Genomic DNA, 19031 nt, shown 5'->3' with positions numbered 1-19031 from the left:
ACTCTGTTCTCAAAAAGATTTAGTAGTTATGCTCAAAATGAATACTGGGCCCACGAGGGAGGGCCAAGCAGCTAGGAAACATGATTCAGAACCAGACAGCAAGACACACTTGGACACTGCCACAAGACAAGGCAGGGAGGAATCCCAAGACACACAGGAGGCACTCCTACCCCTCGGAGGCCAGGCTCATCCCATATTGATGCAAGGAATAGCTTGTTTTCTGGTGACCACATGGGAGAATATTTGAAACACCACTGGGAACCCCCAAGGGGCTTTTGTTTAGTAGCAGGTTTATGTATGTATGTATACACTCACTCTTTTGTTGTTAAAAGTAAATGCATCACATTAATTTATTTCTGGTTTGACCCCAACCTTCTGGAGCCAGCTCCTCTTAGGTCAGGGAGGAAGCGGTGGGGTTTGTTTTGTGATCACCAGGTGGATTCCTTCATCTTCCATTGGAATGACTAAAGCCCCCAGGCTCCTGAGGCAGCCACCTGCCTGTGGAAGGGCCCAGGGCCGGCTCCTGGGAACACAGCAGACCCTTCTGCTCTCCTCATTGGCCAGCCCTTCGCGTGGCTCCACCCTTTTCCTTCTCCAACAGGCCCTTAGGAAGTAGAGCACTCACATAGGGGCCTTCAGATCTCTCAACTGCAGGAATAGAGGGCCCCTCCCTCTGCTTGCACAAGAGCCTCCATGGTTGCTGTCCTGACTAGATACTGTGAAGGGAGTGGTGCAGGAGACAGAATGACTAAGAGGAAAGCAGGGCCACCAGTCCCCACCTGCAGCTACAACCTAAGGTGCCTACAGATGTGGTCAGTGTGACATGTGTAGGGGACGGGTGCAGAGGAATGGGGGGGCAGGCAGGCAGGGAGGTCCCAGGGAGATGTTCTGCCTGCTTGCCTTCACTTCTTGGCCTTGCCCTGGGCAGCCACAGCCTCCATAGCTTTACGCACGGTCTCCTCATCCCCCAGTAACTGCATGGGCTTGATGGGCTTCAGGTTCTTGTCCAGTTCATAGACAATGGGGATACCGGTGGGCAGGTTCAGCTCCATGATAGCCTCTTCAGAGAGACCCTCCAAATGCTTGACAATGCCCCGAAGGCTGTTGCCGTGGGCTGCGATCAGAACCCGTTTGCCCTCCTTGATCTGGGGCACAATCTCTTCATTCCAAAAGGGCAGGGCTCTGGCAATGGTGTCCTTCAAGCTCTCACAGGAAGGCAGCTGATCTTCAGTGAGGTCTGCATATCTGCGATCCTTACTGATGTTGCTGTAGAAGGGGTGGTCAGGCTCCATGGGTGGTGGGGGGACATCATAGGAGCGCCTCCAGATCTTAACCTGGGCCTCACCATGCTTGGCAGCTGTTTCTGCTTTGTTGAGGCCAGTCAGACCGCCATAGTGCCGCTCATTGAGGCGCCAAGTCCTCACAACGGGCAGCCACATCTGGTCAATGGCATCCAGCACTGTCCAGAGGGTCCGAATGGCTCTTTTCTGCACCGACGTGAAGCAGATGTCAAATTCATAGCCAGCATCTCGCAGGGCCTGCCCGCCGCGCTTCGCCTCCTCGTGGCCCGCGGGGCTCAGGTCGGCGTCGTACCAGCCGCTGAAGCGGTTCTCCAGGTTCCAGGCGCTCTCGCCGTGCCGGATCAGGACCAGCTTGTAGGCGGCCATGGCGGCGACTCTATTATGCTGTTTCTTATGGCTTTTATCAATGAGAAATAATTCACAAATTCTGCTTTTTCAAAAAAAAAAATACTGTGGAGGTAGTCAACAATGCCTACAAAGATGCCTTGGGAATTTTGCATAATGATGGTGTTTAAAAATTAAAAACAATAAATCATGGTGCAAATATGTAATAAAATACTAGGAAGTCATAAATGATAGCATTAAAGGTACCTAATATCACCACCAGCAAATGTAGGACTTATTTTGTTAAATGAAAAAAAAAAAAAGGCAAACTGAAATACCATGTACACACTGCAACAAAGTGTTTGTAAGAACTACAGTTGTATATATACCATTGTATATATACTTCGGATCAGCGCCGATCCAGTCAGGAGCCTCTTCCAGGTCTCCCAAATGGGTGCAGGGTCCCAAGGCTTTGGGTCATCCTCTACTGCTTTCCCAGGCCACATATGGGAAGCAGGGCTGCTGAGATTAGAACTGGTGCCCATATGGGATCCCAGTGCGTGCAAGGCGAGGACTTTAGCTGCTAGGCTACCTTGCTGGGCCCAGATGGAAAATCTCTCTCTGTCTCTCTGTCTCTCTCTCCTCTCTGTAAATCTGATTGTCCACACAAATAATAAATAAATCTTAAAAAATGGAAAAGGATAGAAATAAATAAAAGATTTTAGCTGTGGCTTTTAATTTAAGCATTCAAGTTAACGGACTCAAGGGCTTTCCCAAAGTCTTAATATTTCTTGATCATTCTTACCTTTGAACTGAAATAAAAACTGTGTATGTTGCTTGGAATCAGAATTGAACCTGACTGCAAAATGAGCTGGTGTAATTTCTTGCTTTAAATCACAATTGAAAAGATACATAAACTGATTTCTAAGCAGTGTTATTAATCCTTGATATTATATTAGGTTGAAGATGACCAGTTATACCTGTTAGAGGCTCACTGAAGCTGTAGGAAAGATGTTATTAAACACATGCTCAAAGTATTGTGGTAGATGAGTGTCAGTTGGAGAGTACCCAGTGACATAATCAGCCATTTTTAATTTCCACATTGGTGACAACTGGTAGAAAGTTTACAAATCTCAATTTTTAAAGTGGATATATGCAGAGTGATATCTCTAATTTGAAGATCTAAAATCCAGAATCTAAAATACTTCAGTGTTGACAGAAGAAAAATTATTTATCTGACATCATGGGTCATAGTCAAAATGCAGCAAATAGTTCATAAATTACTTTCATGTTATATATATAAATTATTTAAGTAACATAGATATTTCTTGTGTTCAGTCTTGGGTCCCATCTCATTACATATTTGTAGTGAGGTTGTCTCATTGCATATTTGTAAATATTCCAAAATTTGAAAAAAAATGTCAGATCTGAAATAATTCTGGCCTGGAGCATTTTAGATAAGGGCTATTGACCCTGTTGTTTCCATATTATCAAATTTACCTTTTAAAAGTACACAAATACACAATCCAGTGGTTGTTATTATAGTCCCAGAGTTTTACAGTCATTACACAATATAATTTTAGAACATTTTCGTAACCCCCCGAATAAACTCCATATCCGTTAACATCACTCCCCATTTTCCTTCTCTAGTCTCTGATAAGCATTGTTCTAATTTCTGTCTGTTATAATTCATAAGTAGAGTCATGTAACGTTTGTCCTTTGTCTGCATTTATTGTGTGTAGTGTTTCAGAGAGTCATCTATATTGTTGTGTGTATCAGAACTTCATTCCTTTTGTTGCTCAATAATACTTCCTTGTACAGATGTACCACATTTCTTTCTTCATTCCTCAGTTAATAGAAATTTGGATTATTCCTACTCTGCTCTGCTGCTACTATGTATAATTGTGTATAAATTTTGCACAAATAATAGGCTTTTTATTTCTCCTAAGTATATACCTAGTAATGAAAATGCTGGGTCATTGTTAACTGTTTAATTTTTCTTGGAGTTACCAGACTATTTTCCAACGTAGCTGCATCCATTTTAATTCCCATTTAGAATTCTCAAAATAGAAAATCTCAAAAGACCAAGAGTTTTTATTCAAAGAAAGGGATATATAAATTCTTCATTAGAAAATTCGTACAGAATAACAAAAGAGTTCTAGTATCATGACCAGAGCAAGGTAATAAAATCCACATTAGCAAAATGAAATAGGTTACAAAATCAGGAGAAAAAAATCTATATTGGACATATTGAAAGTGAAACTCTTATCAGGTGACTATATAAAATTTTCTTGGAGTAAAACAATGATCTAGGAAGTTGGGTCTTCACTAACCAACTAAAGCAAACAAAATGCTTGATTGAGTCCCTTCTGATTTTTTCCCCCTATGATTTATTTATTTTTATTTGAAAGGCAAATTTACAAAAAGAGTGAGAGATAGAGCGGGATCTTCCATCTGCTGGTTCACTTCCCAAATAACTGCAATAGCTGGAGCTGAGCCAATCCAAAGCCAGGAGCCCGGTGCCTCTTCCATGTCTCCCTTACAGGTGCAGGGTCCCAAGGTTTTGCGCCAGCATTGACTGCTTTCCCAGTCCACAAGCAGGGAGGTCAGTGGGAAGTGGAGCCAGGACACAAAGTGTTTGCCCATATGGGATCCCAGCCATTGCAGATAGAGGATTAGCTAGTTGAGCCATCACACTTGCCCTTCTTCTGTTGTGTAAAACTTTTTCTTTAATTTCAAACATACGAAAAGCAACAAGAATTCTTTTTTCTTTAAAAAAAAATTTATCATTATTTTTTAGAACAGCAACAAGAATTATACAAGGAAATTCTGCTTATCAGTTGCACTCAGACTACCTGGTTGTTAATGTTTTACCATTTTGTTTTATCGTTCTCTTTCTTGATAGGTATAAATATATGGTACACACACACACACACACATTTTTGTGAACTACTTGAAAGTAAGCTAGCACAGGTGATGTTTGTTATTTTAAATTCTGTTTTCTCCTATGTATTTATGTACCTTACACCAGACAGTGAGCCTGGTTTTGAATATCAGATTGTAAATCCTTTCTTGAAATTTAGTAATTATTTCTAATTGTTGCCTCAAGTGCAATAAGGTCATCTTTCTTTTGAATTCAAGCATTAAGTAGTGTAGTTACAGCCTGCGGAAAAGCTAATTGAAATAAACCAACTGTTAATTCATTGTGACCTTTTATACTTTTTCACTTCCTCTGTGAAAGATGAAAGTTTTAGCTGTTTTACTTGCTATACTCACAGGCGTATAGGTCACAATTTCATGAAATTTTATGTAGCTGTAATGCTAAGTTGCTAAGAGGAGCTGCCTTGATAACATAATTTAATATGTGAAAATTGCAGATGTTCATGTTACATCTTGTACCTAAAATAACTAAATTGCTCCATAATGAGATGTAAAGTGATTGATAGCATAAACTGTTGGGTTTTTTTTTTTGCATTGTCCAAGTTGGTAATTAAGTTTTAGTAATAATTATGGGAGAATGAAAGAAACTTCTAGCTAGATTAAAATTATAGTTATTAAAGCCAAAGTTGTTTATTTATTTTTTTTTGGCAAGTGTACCTCCTTTCTGACATATTTAAGATAACAATTAGTGAATTTCCTCATTCCAAATAATATGCTTAGGCTCTAAATGAATAGCTTTCCAAATTGATTTACTTGAGACTAAAAATGACTAACTTAGGACCTGGGAGAATGTGGTTCTTTATTCAGACTATCTTTGCAGTAGCATGACTGGCTGTGCTGTCATTTTCTGGGAACTTGGAAATGCGGAATCTTAGTTTCCATCTGGGATGTTCAGACTCAGAATCTGCATCTTGAACAGGATATCACCCCACTATGATAAGTGCATTCAAATTTACGAGGCAAACTGACTTGAGACATCTGTGTTATTATTTCTTTAGGGAAATTATTAGGCTTTTGTTAGTTTCTTCCAAAGATATTCTTCTTCAGTATGCTGAAAAAATGTGTGCAGGGATGCTTTTGTTCATTAGCCATATAGGTATGAGCTGATGTTCTGTAGAAGGAGGATTAAAAACAGATGGGTAGGATATAGGATAGTAGAAATTTCTACATCACCTCCGTTCTTTTTGCCTTATCTCTGCAGGAAAGGAGAAAATCTATGGCTTTTTTTGCAAATATAGGAAGAGGTGTGTTGGAATAGTTTCATCTTGGGAGGTGGCTTCTTGGATGATAGACATTTACACAGTTTATAAATAATTCTATATACTGATTATCTGAATATTCTGTTGCAAATCCAAAGTTACTTCTGATACCTTTTTGTACTGTCCAACAAGATATATTTTTTTTCCAACAAGATATTTTAAAGACTAGAGGATAATCTGTATTTTTTAAAGATTTATATATTTTTATTTGTAAGTCAGATATACAAAGAGGAGGAGAGACAGAGAGGAAGATCCTCCATCCACTGATTCGCTCCCCAAGTGGCCGCAACTACCGGAGATGAGCCAACCTGAAGCCGGGAGTCAGGATCTATCCCAGGGTCTCCCATGCAGGTGCAGGGTCCCAAGGCTTTGGGCCATCCTGGACTGCCCTCCCATGCCACAGGCAGGGAGCTCGATGGGAGGTGGGGTTGCCAGGGTTAGAATCAGTGCCCATATTCCAGGATTGCAGTGCATCGAAGGCATTGACTCTAGACGCTAGGCTACCATGCTGGGCTCTGTGTTTTTATTTATTTAAGTTTCTAACAATATGGAAGTTTCAGTAGAAGAAATTTGTTCATCTGTCATTCTTTTCCTGACAACCTCACACCCTAGAAGTAGTCACTGTTAATAATTTTTCTGTTGCCTTCTAGACTTTTTTGGAAATGTTATTGTAGTTGCATACATTGAAAAAATGTTTAATGTCATCGTGCAGTTTTTTTGTGTGCAACTAATTATGTCATGAAACTACTTTAATGTTATCATGCACATCACCAACACCGTCATGTTCATTATAAAATAAGTACTATCCATTAACAACCTGCTTTACCTAGTGTTGGGGGTGGACATAAGCTGGAAGAACTTTCTTTATCCAAAATTTTGCTTATTGAGTTCAGATTCTCCTGGAAACTGGAATAAGAAATATTGAAATTGGAAGTCACTGCTGGGAATTTGTGAAGATAATGTGTTACTGGGCGCTCATAGGAGCTTGCTGGTTTTAGAAGGATAGATTGACAGTACCTGGGTATGAGTTGGGATGTGTGACAGAGATGCAGCTGGAGCGTGCCACAGATGAGTAAGAATCTTTTTCCTTTCCACCAGGTATGAGTGAACCATTGGTAGTAATAGCTCAGCCCTCATCCGAAATACCACTTTTGACTTCAGCTAATGAATTGTATCCTAAAATGATGACACCAGTTCATGACAAGCAGGAGGCAAAGGCTTCATCTAAGTGCTACATACAGGTCACTGGCATGACTTGTGCTTCCTGTGTTGCAAACATTGAACGGAATTTAAGAAGAGAAGAAGGTAAGACATTTTGAAAGCTTGTAATTTGATGTACTAGTTAGAGGACTCCATCCTTTGGGCTCCCTTATTTATGATTCTTGCCAAGACCTTCTAAAGACTTAGTGTATGGAAAAACCTTGATTCCCTGACATGTTAATGATTTGTTCCCTGTTAATGTTTTGTTCTCTTCGATAAAGTCACTGTCTCATTTACCTAATCATCACATTTTAACATCAGTGAAGTTTATAGAAAAACATCTCAAGGAAATATAGAATTCATACTCTTTATGGATCTTAGCTGAAGTGGATTTTAAAAAATACATATTTTTTTAATGATTACATGGTTGATCAGAGTAGGAAGGATCGAGATTTAGGGAAAATTGGATGTATTCATTGCTTCCAAATTTGCTACTTCTTCTTGATGTTTCTGGGGGAAGGGGAGAGACAAAGGGGAAAACCACACATGACTTTCCATACATCCCAGTACCAAGGGGTGAGGAACTGCCACCTCATATCAACCCAGAGTCTCAATGTATACATATTCTGAGGGTTCTGTCCAAGTGGTGTGGATAGTTCTGAAATGCTGCCAATTTCACTGATCCGAGGATGTCACCCTTCCAATATCCATTGGTTCCTTTCAGCAAGACTTCTTGCTGTCATTGTTTGTTGGGGTAGTTGTCCATTTAGTTCTGTTCTTCTTTTTGCTACAGCACCAAATGTGATGCCATATTCTCCTTTTACAACAGGGCCTGTGTTCACTGCTCCACCTTTTCATTAAGTAGGGCATGTTCTTACAGGCAAGTCAAGTACCTGGGACAGGTGTCCCAAGCATCGCCAGACCCCTGACCCCTGGAGTTCAGGAACCTGACATCCCCCTAGTAGGTGGGCCCCAGGGCCTGGGACAGGAGACCCAAGGCCTGACTAATTCCCCACCCCTGGGGCTCATAAACCCACACCTACCTCACAGGTAGGCCCCAGGACCCAGGCCAGGCGACCTGAGCCCCACCAAATCCCCCAGCACTAGGGTTCACCAACCCAGCACCCACCTGGTAGGCAGGCCCTGGGAACTGACCTGGGCCATGAAACCCAAACCCCGCCAGGTCCCCCACTTAGAAGGCGTGCCCCAGGATCTGGGCCAAGAGATTCACATCCCACCGGTTCCCTCACCCCCAGGACTCAGGAATCCATCCCCCACCACAAAGGTGGGCTCCATGACCTGAGCCAAGCTACCCAAGCCCTGTCAGATCCGCTGTCCCTGGGATTCACATTCCTGTTCCCTGCTGGGCCAGGCCGACAACACGTGTCTGCAGTCTTATTATGCAGCCTGGCCTAGTGTAGTCTGCCCCCTATTTTAGCTCCTGTTGGTGGGTGCTGCACCTTCTCCCAGCCCGGCCTGATTGCTGTCCGGGTCCTGATGTGAAATGGCTGGTGTTGACTCCTCCTGCCCACTACCCTGGTTCTCAGATCTGCCAGTGGGTGTTATGTGCTGGCCCCAGAATAGTCTGTCTCCAGACCTGACCCACATGTATGCCCACAGGTACTGTAACCTGGCATGGTCTGGACTGCTCCTTGCCTTGCTTCTTGCACTCACCTGCAGGGGCTGAGTCCCTATGAAAGAGTTTCCCAAACTCCTCCATCAGGTTTCCTCCCAGTGGCAGTTCTTGCACACACCAGTGGATTGTTGGCTCAGGTTGACTTTGTCCACCTCCTGTCCTGATAAAAACAGTGGTCTTGCTTAACCAGCCACACCCATTCTGGTTCTTGTTACTGGTTGTTGCAGCCCGTCGCTACCTGTGTCCATGCCCAGACATAGCTTTCATGCAGTTCAGTGGGAGCCAAGACCTAGTCTGGCTTTTTCTACACCCAACCTGGCTCTCACGAATACTGCTGGGGGCTGGAGTCAAGCCCAATCTGTTTCTCCACCGTACCAGTGCATACCCGTACTGGTGCAGTCTGTAGCCATGTACAGCTACACCTGCTGCCCTCAATCCTGCTCTCATTCTTGGGGTGCCCCCTTAGCTCCCAAGCAAGACCTGACCCCATTCTCTGTTCCTGGGCAAGCCAGTAGAAATAGCTGCGGTGGATTTTAAGAAACACAGATGTTTTACTAACTCATCCTTTTTTTTTTTTTTTTATTTTATTTTTATTGTTGCTTACCTTGTATTATGTAGTACAGTTTTATAGGCGCTGGGGATTCCCCCCTCCCATCCCATACCCCTCCCCCCATGGTGGATTCCTCCACCTTGTTGCATAACCATAGTTCAAGTTCAGTTGAGATTCATTGCTTGCAAACACATGCCTAGCATAAAGTTCAGCGTCTTATGGAAACTATAATGCTAAGGGAAATGAGCGAATCCCAAAAGGTTAGATACCACATGTTTGCCTTGATTTAACCTGTAATTTTTTGTTTGGTTGTTTATTATTTTTTGAACCTGTCATTGATACTGTCTCAAACCAGATGTTTCGAAGAATGGAACTTGCATTATTTTTAACATATTGTTTACCCAATACTATGTCAATTAATTCCATAATGTTGTATATTGATACTGAGGCCTTGTTGGGGCTTTTAACTGACCGGATCTTTACTCTGTTAGACCTAGCTTCAGACCTTAGAAGGTCTCCCCAAGAGGCCACCGAACTTATCTGGACAATAAGATACTAACTCATCCTTAAGAGCAGGTGTTTAGCCTGGCAGTTCTGGTTAGGATACCGGTGCCCCATGTCAAAGTATCGGGGTTTGGTGCTCAGCTCTGGCTCCTGACTCCGACTTCATGCTAATGCAGACCCTGAGAAGCAGCAATAATGCTGTAAGTAATTGCGTTCCTGCTACTCACATGGGAGACCTAGATTGAGCCTCCCCATCACTGTTCCACCCCTCTCCGCCTTTGCTGACTCTGCTGTTGTGGGTATTTAGGGAAGTGAGCCAACTCTTTTCTCTTTGCCTCTTAAATAAATCGGTAATCTTAAAGCATTGCCTGAAACTGTGAACTGGAATCTGTAGGAGTTTCAGTATTGCTGTCCACCTGGCTAAGCACTAGACCAAAACTAAATTTGTTTAGAATAATAGTGTTCTCTTCTAATTGTTTGAACTCTGACCAATCCTGTGATAAAAACTTCCAAAAATTACCTAATGTTGTGTATGTTTTTATTTTAACTTGAAAATGTATCTATAGTATGATTAAAAAATTTAGTTACATGTATGAAACTGTACCATAAAACATAAAAAATAAAAGAGGAAAAAACATTCAGAACATTAAAAAAATTCAGTCACATTTTCTTCTGCTGGCTTACAAATTTATACTCCTATTTACAGGCTTGCCAGGATAGCATATATATTTTTTTCTTACTGTACAGAAATTTGTTAATGTTTAAACGAGACAGGGGAGGAGGCTACTAAGTGAAAGGAAGCTTGCAAGTTTCATTTAAAATTTAAGAACTATTTTCAGGCAATTCAGAAATATCCTTTTTCATGAGGCAGGCAACACCTATGTCAATTACAAATATTTATTTTTTTAAATCTATCAAGCAGATTCTTCCAATTATTCCAGTCTATCACTTTTGTTTCCTCTTAACCCAATGAGGAATTTACTTAACCTCTCTGGGGTCATTACATTCACATTTTTTTAAAGCACTGATCTTTTCCTTAGTCTGTGTTAGCTTTCTTTAAAAAAAAAAAAAAAGCCGGAAAAAAGCCATTACTGGCTGTTTGTAAGAACAACATATAAGTCAAATGCTTTTTTCAGTTATGAGAATTAACACAGATTTTGGTTGGTCTTCTAGTGAGAAACTTCCAAGGTATGCCATAGTTCACAATTTTTAAAATGCAAAAAGTTGTAATTATTCCCTCTTTATAAATGATTGTATTAATAAAAAGACAATATAAACTGCTTTTAATTAAAAATAAATCGATAAAAGTGAATGGAAGCAGTTCTATTTGTAGTGTGAATATATATTTTTTAAATCTATAGTTTACATAAGTATTTGTATTTTTGAACTTTGAGAAAGCGTGTTTTCGACTTATGCTCAACTATAGATTTCATTCAACTGAAGCTAGAAGATATTCTCCCACTTTTTCTATAGTATCTCTCCCTCTTTTTAAAGATATATTTATTTTAATTAAAGTTGGTTACAGAGAGAAGGAAAGGCAGAGAGATCTTCTACTCACTGATTCACTTCCTAAATGCCCTCAATGGCGAGAGCTGGGGCACTCTGAAGCCAGGAACCGGGAGCCAGGAGCTTCTTCCATGTCTCCTGCGTGGGTCAGCGACTGAAAGACTCGATTCTTCTTCTGCTGTTTTCCCAGGGTGTAATAGGGAGCTGGATCAGAAGTGGAGCAACTGGAACTTAAATTGGCACTTATATGGGTTTCCAGCACCACAGGCCTCTGTGCCCAGTACCCTTTTCTGATTACTGATACTCTCCTATGAGCTGATTATCTGAATTATTTGACACCAAGAAAGCCCAAAATGTAAATGCTTTATATAGAACTCAGATAATATTAGGTATTTTTTATTAAAAAATGTTATTAAATTAACATCTGGTTAGTTTTTCATTTTTATGGGACGCTAAGGCTTACTTGTAAACTGTTGGTCTTTCCCTGTCAGGTAGTTACCAAGATCCATGGAATCCTAAAAAGGGCTGCGAATTGTGCTATATGAAATTGATTTTTTTCCCAACAGTGACAACATTAGCTGGGCTAGAGACATGAAAAGATTGTAACACTAATTATGCCAGCCAATAGCATGACTGCCATAAGAAACGAACTCCTTGGCAGGTGTTTGGCCTATTGGTGAAGGTGTCAATGTGGACACCCTCATCCCATATCAGAGTGCCTGGGCTGAAGTCCGAATTCTGCTCCTGATTCCAGCTTCCTTCTAATGTAGATGCCGTGATACAGGACGCTGGCTTAAGTCATTGGGTCCTTGTGAGTCACATGAAAGACCTGTATTGAATTCCTGGATCCCAGTATTGGCCTGCTAGTTCTTGTAAGCATTTGGGGAGTGAGCCAGAGGGTGAAAACTCTCAAGTAAAAATCTTATATTTTAGAAAACGTATCCATTTCCATTGGAAAGTCAGATGTACAGAGAGCAGGGACAGAGAGGAAGATCTTCCATCCACTGGTTCACTTCCCAAATGGCTGCAATAGCCAGAGCTGAGCCGATACAAAGCTAGGAGCTGGGAGCTTCCTCTGGATCTTCCATGTGGATGCATGGGCCTGAACATGTGGGCCATCTTCTACTGCTTTCCAAGATCATAAGCGGGAAGCTGGATGGGAAGTGGGGCAGCCAGGACATTAACTCGTGCCCATGTGGGATCCTGGCACTTACAAGGGGAGGATTAGCCAGTTGAACTATCATGCCTCAATTATAAATTTTAAAGATTTACATATTTCACTTGGAAAGACTGCATTACAGAGAGAGAGAGAGAGAGAGATTTGCTTTTCTGTCAACTAGTCACTCCCCAAATGGCCCCACTAGCCAAAGCTGACCTGATCTGAAGCAGAGAACCAGGAGCTTCTTCTGGGTCTCCCACATGGGTTCACAGTCCAAGGACTTGAGCCATCTTCTGTTGTTTTCCTAGCCATAAGCAAGAAGCTGGATCAGGAAGTGGAGCAACCAGACATGAACCACTGCCCGTAAGGGTTGCTGGTCCTGGTAGATGGAGGATTAGCCTTTTTATGGCACTGCACTGGCTGTAAAGTGAAAATTTTTAAAGCAAATAAAAATGAATTCCTTTGTTTTTATTAAAAGGTAGGCAGCATTTTTTCTTCTAGAGCTCTTTACTTTTATTTTGAAATTTATTTCTTTAAAAGGAGAGCGGGATAGGAAGGTGTCACTCTGCTCGCTAATTTACTCTCCAAATGCCCATAAGAGCCAGGGCTGGAGCTGGCTGGCACTGCAGCAGGGCCAAGCCAGGGAACTCAATCAGGTTTCCCATGTGGGTAGCAGGGACCCTGCTGCTTGAGCTGGTACTACTGCAGTAACAGAATCTGCATTAACACTAACCTGAAATAAAGAGCCAGAGCAAACAATGGAAATGAGGCGTTTCCATTCTGGTTGGGATGCAGGCATCTTAGCTGACAATAACTGACAGGCAAGACACCCACTGTAGAATAAGAGCATTTCACATTAATGTATGCCAGATAGCAAAATTTGAACATTTAAAGAAATGGCCTATTATTTGAAAATATTATATAATGCATATGTTGGTACCTCCTCATATTTTTATATTTGCTAACATCATTAATTCCTTTCTACTACTCTTACTAGCTTCTAAAGTATATTTGCAAGTTATAATTTAACCAACTGAAATTTTTTTTTTTTTAAAGATTTATTTTTATTATTTTTTATTGGAAAGGCGGATATACAGAGAGGAGAGACAGAGAGGAAGATCTTCCATCCGATGATTCACTCCCCAAGTGAGCCGCAACGGGCCGATACTATGCCGATCCGAAGCCAGGAGCCTCTTCCGGGTCTCCCATGCGGGTGCAGGGTCCCAAAGCTTTGGGCCGTCCTCAACTGCTTTCCCAGGCCACAGGCAGGGAGCTGGAAGGGAAGCTGGGCTGCCGGGATTAGAACCTGCGCCCATATGGGATCCCGGGCGTGCAAGGCGAGGACCTAACCACTTGCGCCACCGCGCCGGGCCCTAACCAACTGAAATTTAAAAAAAAAAAAATTTATTTGTAAAGACAGTAATGCAGGTGGTGGGGAGGGAGACAGAGAGAGAAAGGGAGATCTCCCATCTGCTGTTGACTCCTCAAATGGCCACAAAGCCTAAGGGTGGGTCAGGCCAAAGCCAGGAGCCTGGAAGTCCATCCAGGTCTCCCACATGGGTGCAGGGACCCAAGCATTTGAGTCATCTGCTGTTTTCCCAAGAGTATTAGGAGTAAAGCAGCCAGGACATGAAATTGTGTCCATGTGTGACACCGACATCATAGGTGGTGGCTTAATATTCTAAGGAGTCTTTATCTTTTAGAGAGATGCATTTAAAAGTTTACCCATGAAAAGATCTGCTGTCTTGGATTTTCTTTGATATAATCCAGGTAGAGGGCAGGGAAAAAGTGGGTAGAAATGTAAATCAAATAAAATTAACTAAGTGTTAGCTATTTGATAATTGTTAAAGGTTGGTGATGAGTATATCGAGTTTATTATGACGTGTGTGTGTATAATTGACAATTTTCATAATAAAAAACTTTAAGAAAATAAGGCTACTTGTTCTAATAGTTTTATTTAGTTTGGGTTCAAGATTTGCATAAAAGTTAAGTAGTAGATTTTCTGAGATTCACTTTTGTCCTTTCACAGTTAAATGAAAAATACTAAAAAGTAATTATAACAACTCTTTTTAAAAGACATTTATCTATATTATTTTTCTTATCATGTTCCTAGGAATATATTCTGTACTTGTGGCCTTGATGGCTGGCAAGGCAGAAGTAAGGTATAATCCTGCTGTTGTGCAACCCGCAATGATAGCGGAGTTCATCCGAGACCTTGGATTTGGAGCTACAGTGATAGAAAGCGCCAGTGAAGGGGATGGTGTTTTGGAACTTGTTGTAAGTAAGAATTTCTATGTGATCGATAAAAAGTTCAGAGAAGAATTTTGATGATAGTTAAAATATTGTAAAAATTAAAGTTGGAAAATGGATGGATAAAATTTAATGTGGCTGTCAGGCATGAAATGTAAGATAGTTGTCATATCTTTACTAAAAAACAAAACAAATAAAAAAAGAATTGAGTTTGAATGACTACATGAAATTCAAGTTTTAGAATATAGAAGAGGGAGCAAGATGTTTGATGCAGCAGTTAAGCCACACACCTACACTTCATATCCCACCTTGGTTCAAATGCAGGTTTCTCAGCTTGCAATGCAGCTGTCTGCTAAGGCATACTCTGAAGGCAGCAAATGATGACTCAAACACTTGCCCTTGCCACCGACATGGAAGGACTGGACTGAGTGCCCAGCTCCTGGCTTCAGCCCGACCCAGTCCTAGCTGTAGCACACATTCAGAGAGTGACCTAGCAGACAGGAATCTTTGTCTGCCTCTCAAATAAATGAAAAGAAATAAAATTAAAACACACACTTTAGAGTGATTCCTTTCTAGCAATGTGTGAGAATAAATTCCAAATGCCATAAAGACTTATCTTTTTTAAAAAATTATTTATTTATTTGAAAGGCAGTTACAGAAGGAGGAAGAGACAGAAAAAGAATGGATGGATGGAGAAAGAGAGGGAGAGAGAGGGAAAGAGTAGAAAGAAGGATTGAGGTGGAACTCTTCCATCTGCTGGTTCACTCCCCAAATGGCTTCAACATCCAGGGCTAGGCCAATCTGAAGACTAGAACTCCATTTGGATTTCACATATGGATGCAGAGGTCTAACCTTTTGGACTATCTTCTTTTGCTTTCCCACACACATTAGCAGGGAACTGGAGAAGAAGAGGAGTATCTGGGACAAGAACCCATGCCCATACTGCAGGGAGTAGCTTAACCCATTGCACCACAACATTTGGCACCCAAGACTAAAGGTTTTTTAAATATTTATTTCTTTTTATTAGAAAGGCAGATTTACAGAGAGGAGGAGGAAGGTGTCTCGTCCGATGATTCACACCCTAAGTGACCACAAAAGCCAGAGCTGAATTGACCCAAAGCCAGGAGCCTCTTCCGGGTCTCCCATGTGGGTACAGGGTCCCAAGGCTTTGGGCCATTCTCGACTGCTTTCCCAGGCCACAAGCAGGGAGCTGGATGGGAAGCAGGAGTGCCGGATTAGAACTGGGTAGGGCCCATATGGGATCCTGGCACATGCAAGATGAGGACTTTAGCTGCTAGACTACCACACCAGGCCCAAAACTTAAGTTTTATAAATGAGATCATAAAACAAGGTGTAAGGCATATAGTTCAAAATGGTCATTTTCTCCAACCTAGAAAATCATCTCCTAAGAGTCTTTCCTATGTAAATATTAACATATAAAAGGTTTTGCTTATTATATAATCTCAAACGCAAAAAATGAGAATCAACTTAAATATCCTTTAATAGGAAATGGTTAGCTTAATTATGTAGACATTGAATACAGCATGGCAGTTTAAAACGATGAAATAGTATTAACTGACAAGTAAAACTCTCTAGGATGTGTTATTCAGTTAAAACACATGAAAGTATACTGATTTTTTTAAAGATTTATTTATTTTTATTACAAAGTCGGATATACAGAGGAGGAGAGACAGAGAGGAAGATCTTTCACCCAATGATTCACTCCCCAAGTTAGCCGCAACGGCCGGCGCTGCGCTGATCTGAAGCCGGAAACCAGGAACCGCTTCCTGGTCTCCCACATGGGTGCAGGGTCCCAAGGCTTTGGGCCGTCCTCGACTGCTTTCCCAGGCCACAAGCAGGGAGCTGGATGGGAAGTGGAGTTGCCAGGATTAGAACCGGCGCCCATATGGGTTCCTGGCACATTCAAGGTGAGGACTTGAGCCGCTAAGCTATGCCGCCGGGCCCGAAGTATAGTAATTTGTATAAAATACCATTTCATGAGAAATGTGAATCAAGTTTTTTGTTTGTACATCTGCATATACACTTAGAGAAAGGGCATATTGGCTTATACACATGATTAACAGTCTTTATCTTAAGATGAGAGTAAGATTGGGGAAAAAAGCAAAGAGACCTCACATCTTTTGAAGATTGTTTTATTTATATTGCATAGTTTAAAATAAAATTTTAAGCTCATATCAAATGAAACCATGAAATTACTGAAAGAAATATTTGGAGCATTTAAAAATATTTTATTTTTTTTTAAAGATTTTTTTTTTATTATTTTTTCATTGGAAAGTCGGATATACAGAGAGGAGAGGCAGAGAGGAAGATCTTCCGTCCGATGATTCACTCCCCAAGTGAGCACAACGGCCGATGCTATGCCGATCCGATCCGAAGCCAGGAGCCTCTTCCGGGTCTCCCACGCGGGTGCAGGGTCCCAAAGCTTTGGACCGTCCTCGGCTGCTTTCCCGGGCCACAGGCAGGGAGCTGGAAGGGAAGCGGGGCTGCCGGGATTAGAACCGGCACCCTGCAAGGACCTTGACCACTGCGCCACCGCGCCGGGCCTAAAAAATATTTTATTATAAAACTATCTGACATACAAAAAAAGTCAAAGATTCTACACATTAACTACATTTTACAATTAATACTTTACTATGCTTGCTTTATAATATATGTCCATCCATTCATCATTGAGATAATTTGAGATTCACAATGAAGTTGCAAAAATAGTAAAGAATTTTTATGCAGTCTTAATCTAGTTTTCCCAATGGTAACATTTAATCCATCCTTAAAAATATATGTATTATAAGAGGAAAGACCTTTCTATATACAAATTCAAGAACCTAAAAGTTATTTTTTTGGGAGGAACATGACCAAAGTTAAAAGGCAGATAAAACAATTATAATTTGTATCATAGATGAATGCTGAATTTCACAATATGTGAAGAATTTTTATAAATCAGTAACAAAAGAGTCAGCAACCCAAAGGAAAGAGGCTAAAGGATTTGAGCTAACAGTTCACAGGAAAGTTAAAATGATACCTCTTAAACAAGAAAGGATGTTCAACCTCACTTGTAATGAGCAATGCATGCTGAAATTGTAATGAAATAAAATTTCCCTATATGATGTTGACAAATAGAAATAACAGTTTAAAAATTCACTTATTTCGGGCCCAGCGCGGTGGCGCAAGTGGTTAACGTCCTCTCCTAGCACGCCCGGGATCCCATATGGGCGCCGGTTCTAATCCTGGCAGCCCCGCTTCCCATCCAGCTCCCTGCCTGTGGCTCGGGAAAGCAGTCGAGGACGGCCCAAAGCTTTGGGACCCTGCACCCGCGTGGGAGACCCGGAAGAGGCTCCTGGCTTCGGATCGGCATAGTATCAGCCGTTGTGCTCACTTGGGGAGTGAATCATTGGACAGAAGATCTTCCTCTCTGTCTCTCCTCTCTGTATATCTGCCTTTCCAATAAAAAATAATAAAAATAAATCTTTAAAAAAAAATTCACTTATTTGAGAGGTAGAGGAAAACAAGAGAAAGAGAACAAGCTAGCTAACATCAGTTAGTTCACTCTTCAAATGCCTTCGAAGCCCAGAGGTGGGCTGGAGCCAAAATCAGAAACTAGGAATGCAATTCAGCTCTCCCTCCTACCCCGAGTGGCAGAAACCCAATTACTTTTTTCCCCTTCAAATATGTATGTATTTATTTGAAAATTAAGGTTGGAAGGGACAGCAGAGACAGAGAAGGATCTTCTATCCCCCGGTTCACTGCCCAGGAAGCCACAACACATGTGAATGGACTAGGCCAAAGCCAGGAGCACAGAACCCCACCTGGGTCTCTCATGTGGATGCAGGGGTCCAAGCACTTGGACCATCTTCTGGTTCTTTCCCAGGCACACAAACAGGAAATCTGATTGGAAGTGGAGCAGCCAGGACTACAGTGAGTACAGTGGCATCCCAGGTAGAGGCTTAATCCTGTGGACCTCAGCACTGGCCCCAAAGGAGTCTCTTAATGAGATGCTCTTCTGTGAAACCTATTGCAGCTGGAAATATATTTTGTCTGATGAAATAAAACAATTGTATTTTGATGGTCATATCTAAAGCACACTAGTCATAGGGATATTATCTTGAATAACAATCCGTGGTATAATAGTCCTTTTAGTTGAAAATAATAACTCTCATGTAATGGGTGAAAATTAATTTCCAGTAACAAAGGTTTTATCTTTTAACAGGTGAGAGGAATGACATGTGCCTCCTGTGTACATAAAATAGAATCTACTCTCACAAAACACAGAGGGATCTTCTACTGCTCTGTGGCCCTGGCAACAAACAAAGCACACATTAAATATGATCCAGAGATTATTGGTCCCAGAGATATTATCCATACAATTGAGGTAAGTGCCTACAAT

The 19031-nt window shown here is 41.4% G+C and overlaps 1 protein-coding gene across 2 annotated transcripts in view; it reads left to right on the top strand.

Annotated features, from left to right (window-relative positions):
- ATP7A (ATPase copper transporting alpha) overlaps positions 1–19031 on the top strand; it is a 143316-nt gene that overhangs the window by 95233 nt on the left and 29052 nt on the right. For both annotated transcript variants that reach the window (XM_041000024.1, XM_041000023.1), the window contains exons 5-7: positions 6923–7129; positions 14493–14656; positions 18855–19016. In XM_041000024.1, the coding sequence (XP_040855958.1) occupies positions 6923–7129; positions 14493–14656; positions 18855–19016 (533 nt within the window). The remainder of the gene's footprint in view (positions 1–6922; positions 7130–14492; positions 14657–18854; positions 19017–19031) is intronic.

Source organism: Ochotona curzoniae, unplaced genomic scaffold (genome assembly GCF_017591425.1).
Source record: "Ochotona curzoniae isolate NIBS_2020 unplaced genomic scaffold, NIBS_Ocur_1.0 scaffold_1852, whole genome shotgun sequence".
NCBI lineage: Eukaryota > Metazoa > Chordata > Mammalia > Lagomorpha > Ochotonidae > Ochotona > Ochotona curzoniae.
The sequence above is the reverse complement of the archived record's forward strand: the minus strand, read 5'-3'. Positions and strand labels throughout refer to the sequence as shown.